Source organism: Balaenoptera musculus, chromosome 1 (genome assembly GCF_009873245.2).
Source record: "Balaenoptera musculus isolate JJ_BM4_2016_0621 chromosome 1, mBalMus1.pri.v3, whole genome shotgun sequence".
NCBI lineage: Eukaryota > Metazoa > Chordata > Mammalia > Artiodactyla > Balaenopteridae > Balaenoptera > Balaenoptera musculus.
The window spans coordinates 153,531,803-153,547,771 of NC_045785.1; the positions used below are offsets into that span (position 1 = coordinate 153,531,803).

The window sequence follows — 15,969 nt, forward strand, 5'->3', positions numbered from 1 at the left end:
GTGCTGTGCTTCCTCTGGAAGCTCTGGGGAAGAAACTGATCCTTGCCTCTTCTAGCTCCTGGTGGCTGTTGGCCTTCCTTGGCATTCTTTGGCTTGTAGCCACACCACTCCGATCTCTGTCCTTGGGCTCACATTGTCTTCTGAAAGTGTATATCTCAAATGTTTCTCTGCCTCTCTTGTAAGGGCACTTGTGATGGCATTTGGGGTACACCCAGATAATCCAGGATGATCTCCTCATCTCAAGATCCTGAACTGAATTACATCTGCAAAGACCCTTTTCTCAAATAAGATCACATTTACAGAGTCTAGGGATCAGGAGGTGTACATGTCTTTGGGAGGCCATTTTTCAGCCTACCACAAGCATCTACTATGCCCATGACCAGTTCGATCAATTTACCACAAAATTATGCCCACAACAAGTTCGAGGTCCAGGGAGATTTGAGACAGGCAGGGGTACGCAGCCCTGTTCCCCCAGGGCTTATGGTTTAACTGAGGAGTCATCACCCCAATGCACCACTGCCAAGAGCCACACCAGCCAAGCAGTGTAGCCTTGTGGGAAGCTCCCAAGCTCCAGACCCAGAACGCCCTGGGTTTACGTAGGAGCCCTGCCACCTACTAGCGGGGGGACCCTTGACAAGTTTTTTAATGTCTCTGGACCTTGGTATTCTCATTTACAAAATGGGGCTAATTACACTTACCGCATAATTATGGTATGAAATTAACTGTAATATGGACAGCGGCTGGCATCTCAAAGGTGCTTATTATCCAGCTTCAAATGAAAGGGACAGCATAGGCTTTTGGAACAGAGCCCCACTGATCCATGAGGAACCAAGGGCGGGGGAGTGGAATGACTTGCCCAGGTTTGCATGGTGAGTTGATGGCATGGATGGGTTGAGAACCAAGGTCTCCCAGCATTGGGCACTTTCCTCCACTTCCCAAAGCCTTTACTCCCCCAGATGAATCTTCTGAATTGCGTTTCCCCAGGCAGCCAAGGGCTCCCGTTTGCACCCTGAACTGATCCAGGGAAGACTTGGAGAAGGCCAGGTCCACACGCCTCCGCAGGTCCAGCCCTTCAGGTTGGCACCACTAGCGTGTTGCTCCCAGACCCGGTGCTGACCCAGCCACCAATGGAGAAGGGGAGGTCAATGCCATCCATTCCTTCCCCAGACCTCCGCTGCCCTTCTGGCATTGCTCACTGTGGACGGTCTCCATGAATGTAGCTGGACAAGTGGGGTAAGATGGGACGGATGAAATGCCTATAACTGCTGTTTACTGCCTGCTCTCTGCTCCCATGTGCGGATCTTTAGCTGAGTCAATGTTTAACCCTTGTCTGGAGTCAATGTTTAATCCCAGGTCAGCCAGCCCTGAAATTTAGCGTTCCTTGGTAAGCCAATAATATGTAGTATTTTAGTATCAATCACTGCAAAATAGAATGGTGACAGTGGATCTACCAAAGCTAAATAGCAAGCCCCATTCCCCCCTTTATTTTTTAAGGACGTTGACTGTTTGGGATTATTTATGCCAAGTATCCTGCCCTCGCCATCAGCAAATAATGATCTAGCATTTCCTGGCCCCAGCTGTCATCTACTGGCAGGAGCACAGCACTGGCTCTTCCTGTTCTAATTTCACCTTTGAGGCTTGGGAGAGGGCATGGGATGGGGACGACTGCCCTTTTGCTCAGCTGAGCGCTGCTGTCCGGCAACGTGGTCCCTAGTGTGGTCACTGCCTAGAATCCCAGAGTAGAACCGTCCAGTTGGCTGGGCTTGCTTGGGCAAGCTTTTGGGGGAGTTTCTGAGCACAGACTTATGTTCAGAGGCTCCCTGGTGAATCTTCCCATTAGGAAGTAGGTAGAAGGAAACTTCATTATAAATGCTCTATGTTTGCCTGGCTACTGGGTGATTTCATAGGGGCTCCCCAGGGCCCTTCTTAAGGAGCTTGGAGCATAGCATCTATGATCTGGCAGCATTGTGTCCATGACAAGAACAAGCTCAATGAAGGAAAAGTCAGAATGGCAAGCTGGGTGGTGGACATGTGGGGAGTGTGAAAGAGGGGGAGAGGGCTGCGACCAGATTAGAGGTTCAGGTTACTGAATGTGTTGGAGAGGGTGACTTACTGGCCAAGTGTGTGCACCTGAGCCTCAAATCTTTTCTTTTTTCTACATGAATTCACTGAGTCACCTCCTTCTCCCTGACTACCTGCCTCCCTGTGTCACTGCCCAGACGTCCAATCCCTCATCTGTTTTCCTAGCTCTGTTGACTCCCGATCAGGGAGTGAAAACAACATTTCTTCTAGGCCTTCCGGGGTGGTGGTGAGGGGGATTGTCTGTACTCTATCATTGTGGCTGGTGGGGTAGTGAAGGCAGAGACTGTGGTGGGTGCCCCCTGAGCCTATCTCTTGCCCCGAGGAGGCTAGGAGTGATGAAGCTGAACATGAAAGAGCCTGGAAATGGAAAGTTGGCCTTGGTCCCAAGGCTCCCTCTATTTCCCCTAAGCCGGTCCTGGGACCCCAAAGAGCTTTTATTCTCTGGTTCTGAGAGGCAGGAACAAATGAACAAACCATTTCTGAGGTTACCAAACCACTCTCTTGCCCTCTACTACCTCCATCCCTTGGCCAGGAAGGGGCGGAAGAAGGAAGATTTTCAAAGTAGACATCCAAAGTCAACAGAGGGTCAGGTGACAGGGCCCAGCCCCACTCATAAGCTACTGGTGTCCTCCTGAAGCCTTGCTGTTTCCTTGTTCCTGGTCTGAGCCTGGCCTTTAGCCCAAGGTTTGCCTAGCAGGCAGCCATTGGAAAAATGTCCCCTGTGATCCCCTGCAGCCTGTGCCCTCTGAGCCTCAACAGTCCCACCTGTATAGTGGTGTACCATCTGCTTCTTTCCGGTGACGTATACTGTAATTAATTTTCAGTTTTCCGTGCTACACGGGTGGAGGAGAGTGCCGGCAAAATGAAAAGTTTAGACAAGTTGCATTTCCTAACCAGTCTGCCCTTCCCATGCCAGGCTCTAAAGAAGTGAACTCCCTGATGCCCTTTTTCTGAATTCATGTCTGAAGTGAGGTGCGACATCTTCAAATTATGGGACAACTTGGAAAACGCCTTTGGTCATGGTCATCCTGGCTCTCTTCCTCTTGTCTAAGATACTCAGGGCTGGGGAGCCAGGACTCTGTAACATTAGGAGAAGAAGTGGCCCTTGTTGATTGACCCTCTACACTCAGAGCAACACTGGTAGATCTAGATCAAGGCAGCAAACAGGCCAAGGTTGGGAACTCGGCCAGAGGTTGGAAGAGGCAGGACACAGAAGACGCCAGATGCTACTCAGGGAACACATGTCTTCAACAAAACGGGACCAGGAGGCAAATGGTGGCCTCCTGACCCAGTGCCTCAGTGCTCGTGGTTTCTACGAGCCTCTAGGAGTATGGCATAGGGTCCTTTCCTGCAGCTGGCACCTCTCTGCTGCCTGTCTGGCTTTCAGCTGACCCCCTGGAGAGCAGGCCATGGGGTGACTGCTCATCCCCTTGCTGATAGTGAAGGGAGCAGGTTGACCTGGGAGGGCCAGTGCCTGCAAGCCAAGCTGTGTCACTTCAAGAAAAATGGAGGGCTTGGTGGCCCTGGACCCTGCATGCAAGGCCACCCACAGAGAGTGCGTTTCCTTTCGTGTAGAATCTCCATTCTCCACTGAACATTTGTCAAGCTGTTAGCCCTGGATTATCTACACCAATGGAAAACAATCACATAATCCATGTCTACTTGGCTGAAGTGAAATATAAGTCTTTCTGTGGAAGTACCTTCCTCTTTATATCTGACTGGAGCTGTTATTTAACTGATTCTGTATTTCCCAGACCCCACTGGCTCCTGGAGAAGAGGAAGAAATCCCCAAAGTCTTAGTGGAGAGCATGAGAAGTTGTCTGTGGAGTTAAGCGTTTGCCCTGAGTTACCTGTGACAGATGGACACCCCTGCAGGCGATTAAGATCTGAGCTCAATTTGTACAAATGCCAATAAGGACCTCGGGGCTGGTGAGTGAATCTTTAGCTCTTAGTTCCAGCTCCCTGAACTTTTCCACTTCACTTAGCCAGGACAGGAATAAGTCAGCTCAGTGATTGAAGAGAACAAATTACTGGAAATGGTTATGAAATTTTTACACCCAGGCCTAAAAGAGGAAAACAAGGATTTCTCTAGAACCTTAAACAGGGAAGGCCTGACCAGCTATGCAGGCCATAAGTCCAAGTATGGAGGTGCAGCGCCGTGATCAAGGATCTAGGCTGTAGCTGCTGTGCGTTCAGTGCCCAGGTGTGTAGCTACTTCCTGTCTCCAGCTTCAGTCTTCTCATCTGTAAAATGGGGATTATCCTGCCTACCTTACAGAAATGTTGCATCAAATGAATACGGAATGTGAAAACACCTAGGGGCGTGCCAGCTGTATAGAGATACTTAACGAACAGTAGCAGCATTAATAATTAGCGGGGTGAGAACGGGAGGGTTGAGCCCTAACCCGGAGAACATGCTTGATCCTAGGAAAGTCAGTGCTTCCCTGCCCTGTATCTTGGATTAGAAATCTCCACGGACACTTCCCTGATTCCAGCTTCAGAGATGGAGTGTCTCCCTGCCCCTCATCCCAGAGGTGTGGGTATCATGCTAGCTGGGGATATGAGATTAAAAAACCAAAGCACTGACAATACCCAGCAGTGGACGTGGCCTGCTTAGCCTGCTTAGCCTGCTTTGGCTCTGGTCCCTTAAGTCCAGGCTCCTGCCCCGCTGCAGGCATCCTTTAGCCCATAAAGGAGAGCTGTAAGCCTTCGGGGCTGCCCCACTTCCTTCCTGGCCAAGATTTCCCCCAGATCTTATCTCGGCTCAGCTCCAAAGACTTTGATCTTGGCTCTGCTCCATCCATTTGAACTTTTACTGGCTCCTCTTGCTCGAGGACCTCAGCTTTCCCTGGAACTCTGATTTGGCAGTCTTTCCTACTTCTGGAAGCTGCCCCTGACTCCAGCCCCTTGGCCAACACCCTTGCTGGCTGGTCCCCTCCTTCCCCCAGGCAGGTGGTCAGGCAGAATGCCCCAACGGCTGAATCCCAGACAGAAGGCTTACAAGAGCTCAGAAGGAGGAGGGGGCAAGGGAAGCTGTTGAGAAGCAGTGATCCTTCATATCAGAGTGGGAACAGGAGAGTCTCAGTTGGTTTTATGGCTTTAATGCAGGGATTGGCAAATTATGGCTCTCGAGCCAGATCCAGATCCAGCCTGCTTCTGTAAATAGTTTTGCTGGAACATAGCCAAAGTCATTCACTTATGGATTGTCTCTGGCTGCTTCTGTGCTGCCAGGGCAGAACTGAGTAGTTGTGACAAGAGGCTGTATGGCCTGCAAAGTCTGAAGTATTTACTATCCGGCCCTTTCCCAAAGAGGTTTGCTGACCCCTGGTTTAGTGCATCAAGCTTCCCCAAACAAGAAGTGATTTGAGGAACCCAGTCCTGTGAGGTTGCTTCACCAAAACACAATAGTCCAAAACCCGGGGAAACACACACAATGTCCCCACCCCCCAGAGCTATTCACAATGCACGTTAGTGAATTAAAGTCTTCCAAAAATCCTGCACAAAACCTGTTTTTTGTTTAACCCACATTTCCCAAACTTCTTTGGTCTACCAAACCTTTTTCTCAGCATACCTCTTAACAGTCCTCAGAAGCTAGCATTCTGTGGACGCCTCTGGAAAACTCTATCAGGTGGAATGATCCTATACAGCCTGGGTTCTCTCCCGTCCCTGCCTCTAATGAGCTGAGTGACCATGGTTGAATTACATACCATTCAGGGCCTGCTTCCTCATTGATTGGATGGGATAACAGTGGCTCTCCTATCTCTTTTACAGGTGTTTCAGTCAGGTCCCTGTGATCATGTGCATGAAAATGGCCTGGAGCTAGGGCTGTGGTGTCATTGATTTTTGACGATGAGTTTTGCTCTGATACATTGTTTAGCAAAGGTGAAGTGGGGAAGCCACCAGGTCAAGGTCGTGAGTTCCCTTTTCTAGTCCTCACCCTGCTATTCCTAACTGGGTTAACTGAGTGACTTTCAACAAGTTACTTCCCCCCATGGGGTCTCAGTTATCTCACCCTGGGCAATGGATTTTAGACTGGTTAATCTCTGAGGATCTATTAGCTCTGAAATTCGGTGATTCCATTTGGTTAGGTGCAGGCAACTTCCCTGCTTATCCAAAGCAGTGAGTCTTTCTCTCCCAAACCATGAAAATGACATCGTATTGATTTTCTCTGGACAGTGTCTGGGTTCAGCCCCAGCTATGAGGAGGTAGTAAGGAAGGAAGGATTTCTGGTGCTGATGACAGGTTAGGAGAGAGGGCCGAGCCTTCTGGGAATGTCTGCCTGACAGTTCTTGACTTGATACTGGAACCTTTCTTTCCCTTCTCTTCCACTGCTCAAGGGCTGCTCCGTCCAAACATGAAGTTCAGACAGCTTGCTGACAGATCTGGCAAAATAAAAGACCAGATGCAATTCCTGAAAAGACAGTGGGCCCAAGAGTGGAGCAAAAGTCCCCCAACAGGCATGAGATAAAGTGATTGTAAAGCAGAATCCACATAAAATTCCTCTTGGCCACCTTCTCTCTTATCTGTCCCTCTTACCATAACCACTTTCCAGCTTCATCATCAGTCCTTGATATCAAGGATTTACAAGCAGTTGAATAAGAGGAGCTTTATGAAGGAGATGAGAATCTACTGAAAAATACCCTCTTCCTTCATGAACTTAGGAAACTCCCAGAAAATCTTGACTGGGTCAAAAGGTCTACAGCATAATAACTATGGGGCCAAATGGGCAGGGATGAATTGGGAATGAGGGTTCTTCCTTTTGGTCCCTGTGTAAGGACCTATGGGATCATCTAGGGGACTCCCAAACGAAGGGGGATTCAGAACATCTGTGTTGGCAGGGTCCCCAGAGGTCACGCAGCCCATGCCCCTCCGGTCAGCCATTCAGTCACAAATATTTATTGGGGGTCCTACTGAGCTGAAGTTCTTTGGGGACATAGTGAGATGGAGAAAACACAATTACTGCCCTAAGAGCTTAGAATGTACTTGAAAAGGATATAGTTTAATGTGTGCAGCAGGCTGAGTGTTAAGAGATGTCAGAAAAAAGGGGCACCTACCAAGGGCTAGGAGTGATGGTTGAAATTTTGTTAATTCTCCACTCTGATTGGAAGCCTCTCCTATTTTCAAACCTCCAGGAATGGAAATCCCACTTTTTCCGGGTCCACTGACCTCCTCCAGTAACAAATAGATCCTTTCTTGCAGCCTTCTTTGAGTCATAGTGTCACCTTTGGCCATGAAAAATGCTGCACCTTCCTTGGTCCAGTGATGGTCAGCCTTTGCTTCCCCAGATGGAGTCCCAGCTCCCCAAGCTTCCCTTCATACAGGTGGAGGAAGGAAGAGAAGAGGCTGGGGCTATGGTATTCGGTCCTGGTTCTTTTTTCCACGGTGACTGCGCGGCTTATCCTTCCATTCCTCGGGGTCCAGGGTCCCTCTCCGGGATGCTCAGGCTGGCATGGAGAGGAGGAGGGTCATCCTGGAGCATTTCCCTTTCCACCTGGGGAAGCTGGTCTGGCTGGAGGCTCAGCTCCGGGAACGGTGTCATCTGAATCAAGGTGACCCCTGATGACCTTTCTGTCTCCTGAGCTGCACAGACACAGAGCACACTGTGAGCATCCTGGGCACTGAATTTGATTCCTTGAGAACCACTTTCACCCACCGCAAGCCTCAAGGACTTCCTGACACAGAGGATTTGCAACTGAGCCCTTAGATCGGCAGGGATTGGGCCAGGCCTTTGGGGCGCTGGGTCTGAGAATCTTAGCCCCTTTGACTTGCTCCCAGAGCATCTCACTCTTTCCTCGCCAGATCTAAATGCCGTGGAGCAGTCCCTTTAGGAATGTTTAAACCTGGGCCTGGTGCTGTAAGAGACTTCCAGCTGGGCCGTGCAGAGGGTGCAAATGCAGTCTGGTTCCACATTTGGACCCTGTAATCCGATCTGCTGTCGGGATTGTTCACGTGGTTCATATGACTACCAGCTGTCTTGCCGTCTTCGGAAGAGCTTCTCCTTAAGCACTGGGATGCCATTGAGACATAAATACATAGACTACTTTCCCATTTGATTGATAAAGGAACCAAGGCCAAGCTTGGTTAAATGGCTCAGACTAGAATTTAGCAGCACTTCTACATCCAGAAGTCCTGGTACCAACTCTGACCCCGACCCAGTCCTGAGGGTGTCAGATGGGAACAAGCACTCCCCTTCCCGGCCTTGGGGCAACTTAAGCTCCACTTACAGCTCCTCTTTCTCTGGAGCTTCCTTCTCAGCATAACAAGAGCCGTCAGCATAAGCGGACACAGCACCGAAGAGACTGGAGTCAGCATCCGAGAGATGTTTTTCTCTTCCAGAGAAGCACTGGGGAGGGGATGGTAAAAGCACAGGAGAGGGGAGGTTGGAGTTGGGTAGGAGACTGAAGACCCTTTGGCCCTTGCCCCTCATTTTACAGATGAGAAGCTGAGGCCAAGGCAAGCTGTCTGCCCGAATTCCCATGGAGGGTTAGTTGCCGAGCTGGGACTAGGTCCCCTGCCTTCTGGTTCCCAAGCCCTGATCTTTTCCCTCCTCCACCAACGTGCCACAGTGGGCAAGAGAAGTGAGTGAGGGTCAGGGCATCTACGCTTGGCATTTGGCTTTGCCACAATCTGTCTTTGCAGCTTCAGTGAGTCACCCCCCGACCTCGTCGGAGCTTTGTTTCCTCATCTTTAAAAAAAAAAAGTCCCAACAGTCCCACCTAAATATTCCATTATTCTAATGCTTATATTTTTGCTTGAAAGTCACATGAAGATACTCAGATAGCGTTCTCCCAGCAAGGACCCTTGAATGAGGGAGGATTCTGACTTTCACGTCCCTTGTGCTTTACTGTCCTGAGGTTACAAAGGGAGAGGAGTGGGCAGACGGAAGGAGTCACAGAGGGTAGCTCACTGAAGGGCGTGCAAAGGGATGGAGCAGATGTGGAGTCCCAACGGGGAGGGCAGCCTGGGGGTTTACCTCTTCACGTGGGAGTCCTTGCCCAGGGGCCTGAGGGGCCTTGCTGCCAGGGCCTGGCTTGGCGTCACTTGGGGACCACTGTCTCCAGCAGGGGTGTCTAGGTCTCCTTCACTGCTTCCTTCCGCAGATGCCATCTCTATGCTGGTTGGCTCCAAGGTCCACACAGCTGCAACTGGGTTGGTTCCTTCAATGGAGCGCAGGGCTTGTGGCTTAGAAACCGACATTTCTTCTTGGAGGGTTTCCCACATCCATTTTTCTGAGATCAGGGTTGATGGCCTAATGGTCACCATGACCTTCTCAGCTGTGTCTGGGGCTATTCTGACCCTCTCTGTGTCCTCTCTTTGCCTATCAGTCCCAGTAGTTGTTTCCCTCTCTCTTTTGCTGGCCCTAGCCCTGTTTGCTTCCAAACTTCTGGTGCTCCACTCTCGATCACCTTCTGTTGTATTGGACACACCTCTGATGGCTGAAGCTGGACTCTGCGGAGTGGGGATGGTTGCCCAAATGGAACCCTCTAGCTGGCTGCCTGTCCCTGGAGCTACTACCCCAGTTGCTCCTGGGGTTTGTCTTCCCTTAGCTGAAGCTGTGGTTTTGCTGGTTCCTAGAGTCAGAGCAACTCTGTCCCATCCTGTCCCTTGTCTCTCTATAGTCTGGATAGTTCCTGGTGTCCGTCTGTTGGCCACTGGTGATACTGTCACAAAGGATCCCGTGATGAGCTCACCAGCAGCCAGAGTGGCTGCGGGGATGGTTCTGGAAAGACCTGTGTGAACAGCAGAAGGAGACCAAATGAGAAGGCTATCCGGGCTGCCTACAGGACACCAGGCTGCAAAGGACACCAGGCTTGACGTGTTTGCTCCATGGAATGCAACTTCACTAAGCAATGCAGTCTTTGGTCAATATGTTGGATAAAATAAAAAATTGGGAAAACCAGATGTGTTCTCTAGTCTGTTGCCAATATTGACATTTTATGTCCCTATCTCCTTTTACACCCGCATATTCTCTATCCAGCTGCCCCAGGACACCATGCTGTCCCCTTTCCCAGGGCCCACATCCCTTCACGTACTGCTCTTCAAATAAGAAAAAAAGAAAACTCCAGTCACAGCAGAGCAGCCAATGTCAGCAGATGGTTAGATAGCAACATCTAATCAAACAAGTCCACTCTCTGGACTCCTGCCTGCCTGAGCCATCTCTCCGGTAGACCAGCCTTTCATAGCCTGGATGCTCTTCCTTGGACTCTGGGTACCCGACTCTAGATCAACTCTCCAGAACGAGCCACACACGGCATTGGCCTGGTAGCTGTCGGATGTCTGCTGAGAGGCTCAGCCTTAGGAAGAGCTCAGTCCCCATTCTTCTGCTTTGCCTGTCTTATGCGCTCTGCACGTCTGAACAAAGAGACATCATGACCATAAGAAGCCATGTCCTCCAATTCACCAGCTTCACGGAGCTCTCTTCAAATATATGTGCCACAACTTTCGGGGGGAATTGGGTGAGATAGATTACGGGGATTCAGTTGGGACGTTTTCCCTAGTATCTACCTTCCCTCTGAAGGTGGTCTCCATTTGAAATGAAAGTCTATGTCTTAAAGTCCTTACCTGACCCCAGCTTTTCATCATCACTTCCCTTGTGTTTAAAGCCCTCCTGGACCTCTGGGTCTTCTGTTGCCCCTTCCCCTTCCTAGCATTCATGTCACCAAACTTGACCTTCCAGCCATCAGCCCTTACCTGCAGAGATGGTCAGGTTCATGCTGAAGAACAGCATGTTGTTTGTGTTTCCAATGCCACAGCGGTAGTGCCCCACATCCTCCGGGGACAGCTGGGAGAGCCTCACCACAAACAAGCCTCTTTGTGGGAAGTCTCTTAGGACCACACGGCCACGGTAGCGACGGTGAGTGTAGCGGTTGGTGGACACGATGGTGTGGCAGGCCCACGTCAGGGGGCTTAGGCGGCACCAGTACTTCCTCGGGTGGCTGTTGATGGAGAAGGGTGGGTAATGGCACTGGATGGTGACAGCTCCCCCAGGCTCCCCAGACACCAGCCTCGGGCCCTTCAACGCATTTGCAGCTGCAGGCAGAGAAAAAAAAAGTCCGGGGCAAGAGTGCTGAATTTGTCACTGTTTGGGGAGCTATGAGTTCCAAACTCTGCCAGAGAGGGAACAGGTCAGAAAATGCCTCCGTGAAAGTGAAGCTAAAAAGAATCAATATAGAAATGTCAGAGCTTAGCCACTAGGTCAGGAGTAGCTCCAAGGTATGAAATGGAGCTGTGTCCAAGGCCCCATGGAGAGATGAAAATGCAAGAATAATCTTACCACTATTTAGCTAACCACTATTGAGCTTATCATGTACAGGTGATCTTGTACATGTCCATCCAAAGCCTGGATTCACGCCACTGTGCTCCAGTGCAGATGTTTTACAAAAAATGCAAATGTTTAACAAGCTGCCATCTAAGCACCTGTAAGAAGGCCAAGGCTGACAGAAGGGCTGTGGTTTATTTGCATGGAATGTAAAAGAGAGATGTTAAAACAACAAGGTCCTACTTCAATATCCTGTGCTAAACCATAATGGAAAAGAATATGGAAAAGAATATATATATGCATAACTGAATCACTTTGCTGTACAGCAGAAATTAACACAACATTGAAAATCAACTATACTTCAATAAAAATTTTTTTTAAAAGAGGGATGTTAAATAGTAAAAACAGATGAGTGTGACTTCTGCTGAAAGGAGAGGGTGCTGGAAGCACAGGAATCCTGCTCTGCTCGGTGGGTAACTCCCCAGACCATCATTTTCAAAAACGTTCATACTGCTCACTTCTCTAGAAATGGAAATAACCAAGTGCCACCGTCAAAGCACAGCAGAATTGTGAATATGTCTGCTTTGGCGGTAGGCATGAATCACAGTTGAAGCACAGTTTATGGCCCTTTTACTGACTTAAATTTGATCCAATGCAAGCAGAAACAAAGTTTACTCTTTCTCTCACTGCCTCTTCGTACTAGCTCTGGGATGTCTCTCCTCCTTGATGAACTCTCAGACATAATTTCAAGTATAGTAGCTTTCATAGTCTCACTTGGATAAGAAAATGTCCAGCCCAGTGACTGCTGCAACTCCAGCCTCTTATCCAACTGAAGCCTTTTCCTATTTCCCAGCTACACTTGGAGGCCTGATGTGGGGGAGGGGGACAGGTCGGGGTCTCTTGCTTTGCTCGATCCCTTCCCCTACTCAGAACAGCTCTTGGGGCCCCTCTGGGATTGGGTGTGGAGGGGAGAGACGAGAGGTGACTGGAAAGTCGTGATCTGCTGGTGGCGCCCTCCAGGCATGGCAGACGTCCAGAGCTGCGTCCTTCCCTTTTGCCTCCCAGATCGCTTGTCCGTGGCCTCTGGCTGCAGCTCCCTCCTGGTAAGAACTGCCTCTCCTCCTGCTGGCCTTTTATGACTCCTGCACCACCAAGCCTAGGACTTCTGGCCACGTGCCCCTCTCGTGGTTACAATCCCTTCTGGGTAGACCTCTTGGTAGAGGCCCTGGGGCAGCTCCTTTCTGTGGGACCTACATTTGGCCCCAGGAAACACACCTTTGTCCTGCTGTCAGGAGAAACCTGGGACATACAGCAAGCTTGTTGAGTGGCATCCTAGAAGTTCCTTCTCTTACTTGGCTTAAAGTGAGGAGGAGGTGATCCGTCTTGTCCCCCAGGAGCAGGTGGTGGAGAGCACAGCACACTGTCTCTCTCCAAAAAGCTCTTCTCTTCTACCTCTGATGATTCTTCAGGAGACTACACGGGGGGCTATTTCTGGAACAACCAGCTTTGCCATCTCTCTCCATAGTCCTGCCCAGGTGGTTCAACATGTTGCTTTAGGATGTGGGTGCCTGGCATCTATCAATTTGTTCTATGTCTTTAGCACCTCTGAATCCAAGAAAGTTTAATCCTGTTGCCAGGACTGGCTACATAATTTGCAGGGTCCAGTGTAAAATAAAAATGGAGGATCCCTTATTCAAAAGTTACTAAGGATTTCACTATGGCAACAGTAGAGCATTAAACCAAGCACCTTCTGAACGGGGTCCTGTGTGACTGCACAGGGCACATGCCCATAAAGCTGGCCCTGCCTGTTGCATATGTCTTGAGGTCTCATTATAGGAAGAGTCAAGGCCATAAATGTTAGGGATAAATCAATACTCGTTGTAGGTTTAATTAAGCGACACACCACAACTATGTCACTATTGATAAAGTTAAATGGCAACTTATCATTAAAAAGTAAGAATCTTCGTAATTACAAACAAGGACCACCTCAGGATGACAGTGATGGTGCTCTGATAAAGTGTTCACACCTCATGTTTCAGGAATCTGCACGTGATCTACATGCGGCGCAGGCAAAAGGATTAAGGAGCCCCATTCATCAGCGGGAAGGGCTGTTCTGACTTCGCAGCTGAGAGCTGATTAGGAATCCTTAATCAACTTTTGCAATAAACATTTTTTTCTTTTATAAATACCAAATTTCACTTACCCTTAAGAACTTATTCGGTGGATGACTAGTAGCTCTTGGTTATATATAATAAAGGTTTTTGGAATTTAGTACTGGTTGCCTGTGAGAATTACAGAAAGGGCTGGCATTTTAGGGTCAATGTGGTGCCTGCCAGGGGTCCCTGCGGTGGAGGCGGTGCCCCTGCTCTCATTCACCCGTCATCTCCCACCAGCTGCCCACTGTACGGCTTCAGTCAGGGATGGGCGAGTGAGGCCTGCACTGGAGCTTGACCTGGTCTGAGGAAGCGCAAAAGGCCTGCGACAGGAGCAGGGAGAGTAGGGGTGGTGCCTGGGATGGATCACTCCTCCCTCCAGCAAAGGGGTGAGAAAACCGGGCGTGTTTCCTTGGCCCAGAGGGTGGGCCCAGAGGGGAGAGAGCCATCCCACAGCCACCTGAGACGGGGTCTTCCGTGTGGAGGGGCCAAAGCAGAACCTGGGGCACAGGGAGGAGATGGGCCCTCGAAGGATCCACAAAGGCATCCACAAGAGGAGGGGCCAGCTCGAGAGCCCTGCCAGGCCAGAGGGTTCTAAGCCATCCCATCAAGTAAGAGCTGCCTGGCTCCTGTTCTCCTCCCATCTGCTGCTGTGACCCTACTGGTCTCCCAAGTGCCAGCTGCCTCGGCAGGGAGGAGAAGGAGCGGGGGAAGGGGGAAGGCAGCCCCTGGACCCCTCCCCGCCTTCCTGACTGCAGGCCTTGGGTGACGAAGGGGCATTAAATTATTGACCAAAATATTTAACCGGCCACTTACAATGATCAAATTAGAACATCTGAGACTTAAAGGAATTAGGTTAAGACTCTGATATGTTCGGAGAAAAATCATGGGCCAGCCTGAGTTTTCATCTGCGGGCCGGGGAAGCTTGCTCCTACTGAAAAATTTTGAAGGGGGCATTGCGAGATGAAAATAAAGAGGTGGTGTGATTATATCACAGAGGGTTCTCGCCCAGATATAAGCTACCTTTGATTCATTAAAATTCTGATTTGTTTGTAAGACAGACACAATTGTTAATCCTTTTTTTGTATTATCATAACGTTTATTTTTTCATTTATTCTTTCAACAATTATTTGTTAAGCATCTACTTGGGTACCAGACACTTTAAGCACATACTCACTATAATCCTCAATGGCTCCCCATTACCATCAAAATAAAACCAGATACCACAGCATGGAGACAGGACCATTGGTCCTCTGAGCCTGATCAGCACACCAGCCTGTCAGGACCTACAGAGCAGGAATTCTGTCTTTCATCCATGTGTCCCTAGTGCCTGGCACATGGTAGGCCCTCCATAAGTATGCATTGACTAAATAAGTAAATGTGTAGATGTAGTATTTACCCATCTGGTTTCTTTGTAGACTCTTCACTCTTTGGAGTAGGTCAGGGTTTTTATGTCCCTAGTACTGGGTCTGGCACTTGAGCGTTTTTAGAATGAGTAGAAATAGAGCAGTGCTACCTCTGGCTTTTGCACACCCTGGAACCCATATCTTGCAAATGCAGCCGACTTTCAGTCATCAGCTTGAATGGAAGAGAGCAGAGACAGATCAAAACTGTGACTATTCCAGCAATCATCAAGTCGGACATATGCCCTCTCATGTGAGCTCTCACCTCCCTCATTCCCTCTGACCCAGATCTGACCACTCCCTCGATCCAAAGCCATGAGGATGCCCAAACTACGGTGCGGGTGCTGAATGCCGCTGAGGTGCCCGCCAGGCATGTCTGCAGCCTGGAAGGCTCGGGTCTGGGTGTACAGGCTCTGAAGCTGGGCTGTTTGTGACTCACCCTGCAGCAGGCACAGTATGAGGAGGATAGGCATCTTCCATCCTGCCCTCTGGCTGGTGACCTGCAAAAAAAAACACTGTAGATGAAGAGGCCTGAGAGGAGACGAGTGAGAAGCTGGGCGAGCAGCCCTGGGACCTGGGCAAGCTCCTTCTCACTCTGGGATCTTGGTTTGCTCAGCGCTGGGGCTGGATCAGCTCCATCTAAGAGCAGGACGTACCTGCCCTCCGAGAGAAGCACAGCTCCATCCTCACAGCCCTAAACACGCACATTTGGCCTGGGTCACCACCACCAAGACTAAAAAACTCCCTCTGGGGGATTCCAGCCCCAGCACCCACCCACCTGCCAGCATGGAACTCTGGATTTGGGGGAGCACTGTGTAGTGGAAAGACCCCAAGCTAGAAGTTTAAACCTTAGCTGCAATTGTGGGACCCTGGAAAGGTTACTCAGTCTTGGGGATCAGCTTCCTCTCCAGGGGGAATGAGAATCTGTACGGGGCTGTTGTACCAGTTAAATGTGACTGTGTTAGAAGAGTCAACAGCAGGCCTGGTACTGAGTCGCTCGCTTCCCCTTCTCTTTTGAAGAAGGAGAATTGCTTCCGTCAAGGGAAGCTTTCTGTCTCACTGGTAGTGTGCCT

At 49.8% G+C, this 15,969-nt stretch overlaps 1 protein-coding gene across 1 annotated transcript; it reads right to left on the reverse strand.

Moving 5' to 3' along the window:
* Positions 1-7,476: 7,476 nt before the first annotated feature.
* On the reverse strand, positions 7,477-15,390 carry FCAMR (Fc fragment of IgA and IgM receptor). Its single transcript, XM_036826339.1, is given in 6 exon segments — positions 7,477-7,661; positions 8,306-8,424; positions 9,055-9,811; positions 10,773-11,111; positions 13,850-13,993; positions 15,336-15,390. Coding segments are annotated over 6 exon segments (1,578 nt in total). The 5' UTR covers positions 15,370-15,390.
* Positions 15,391-15,969: the final 579 nt, after the last annotated feature.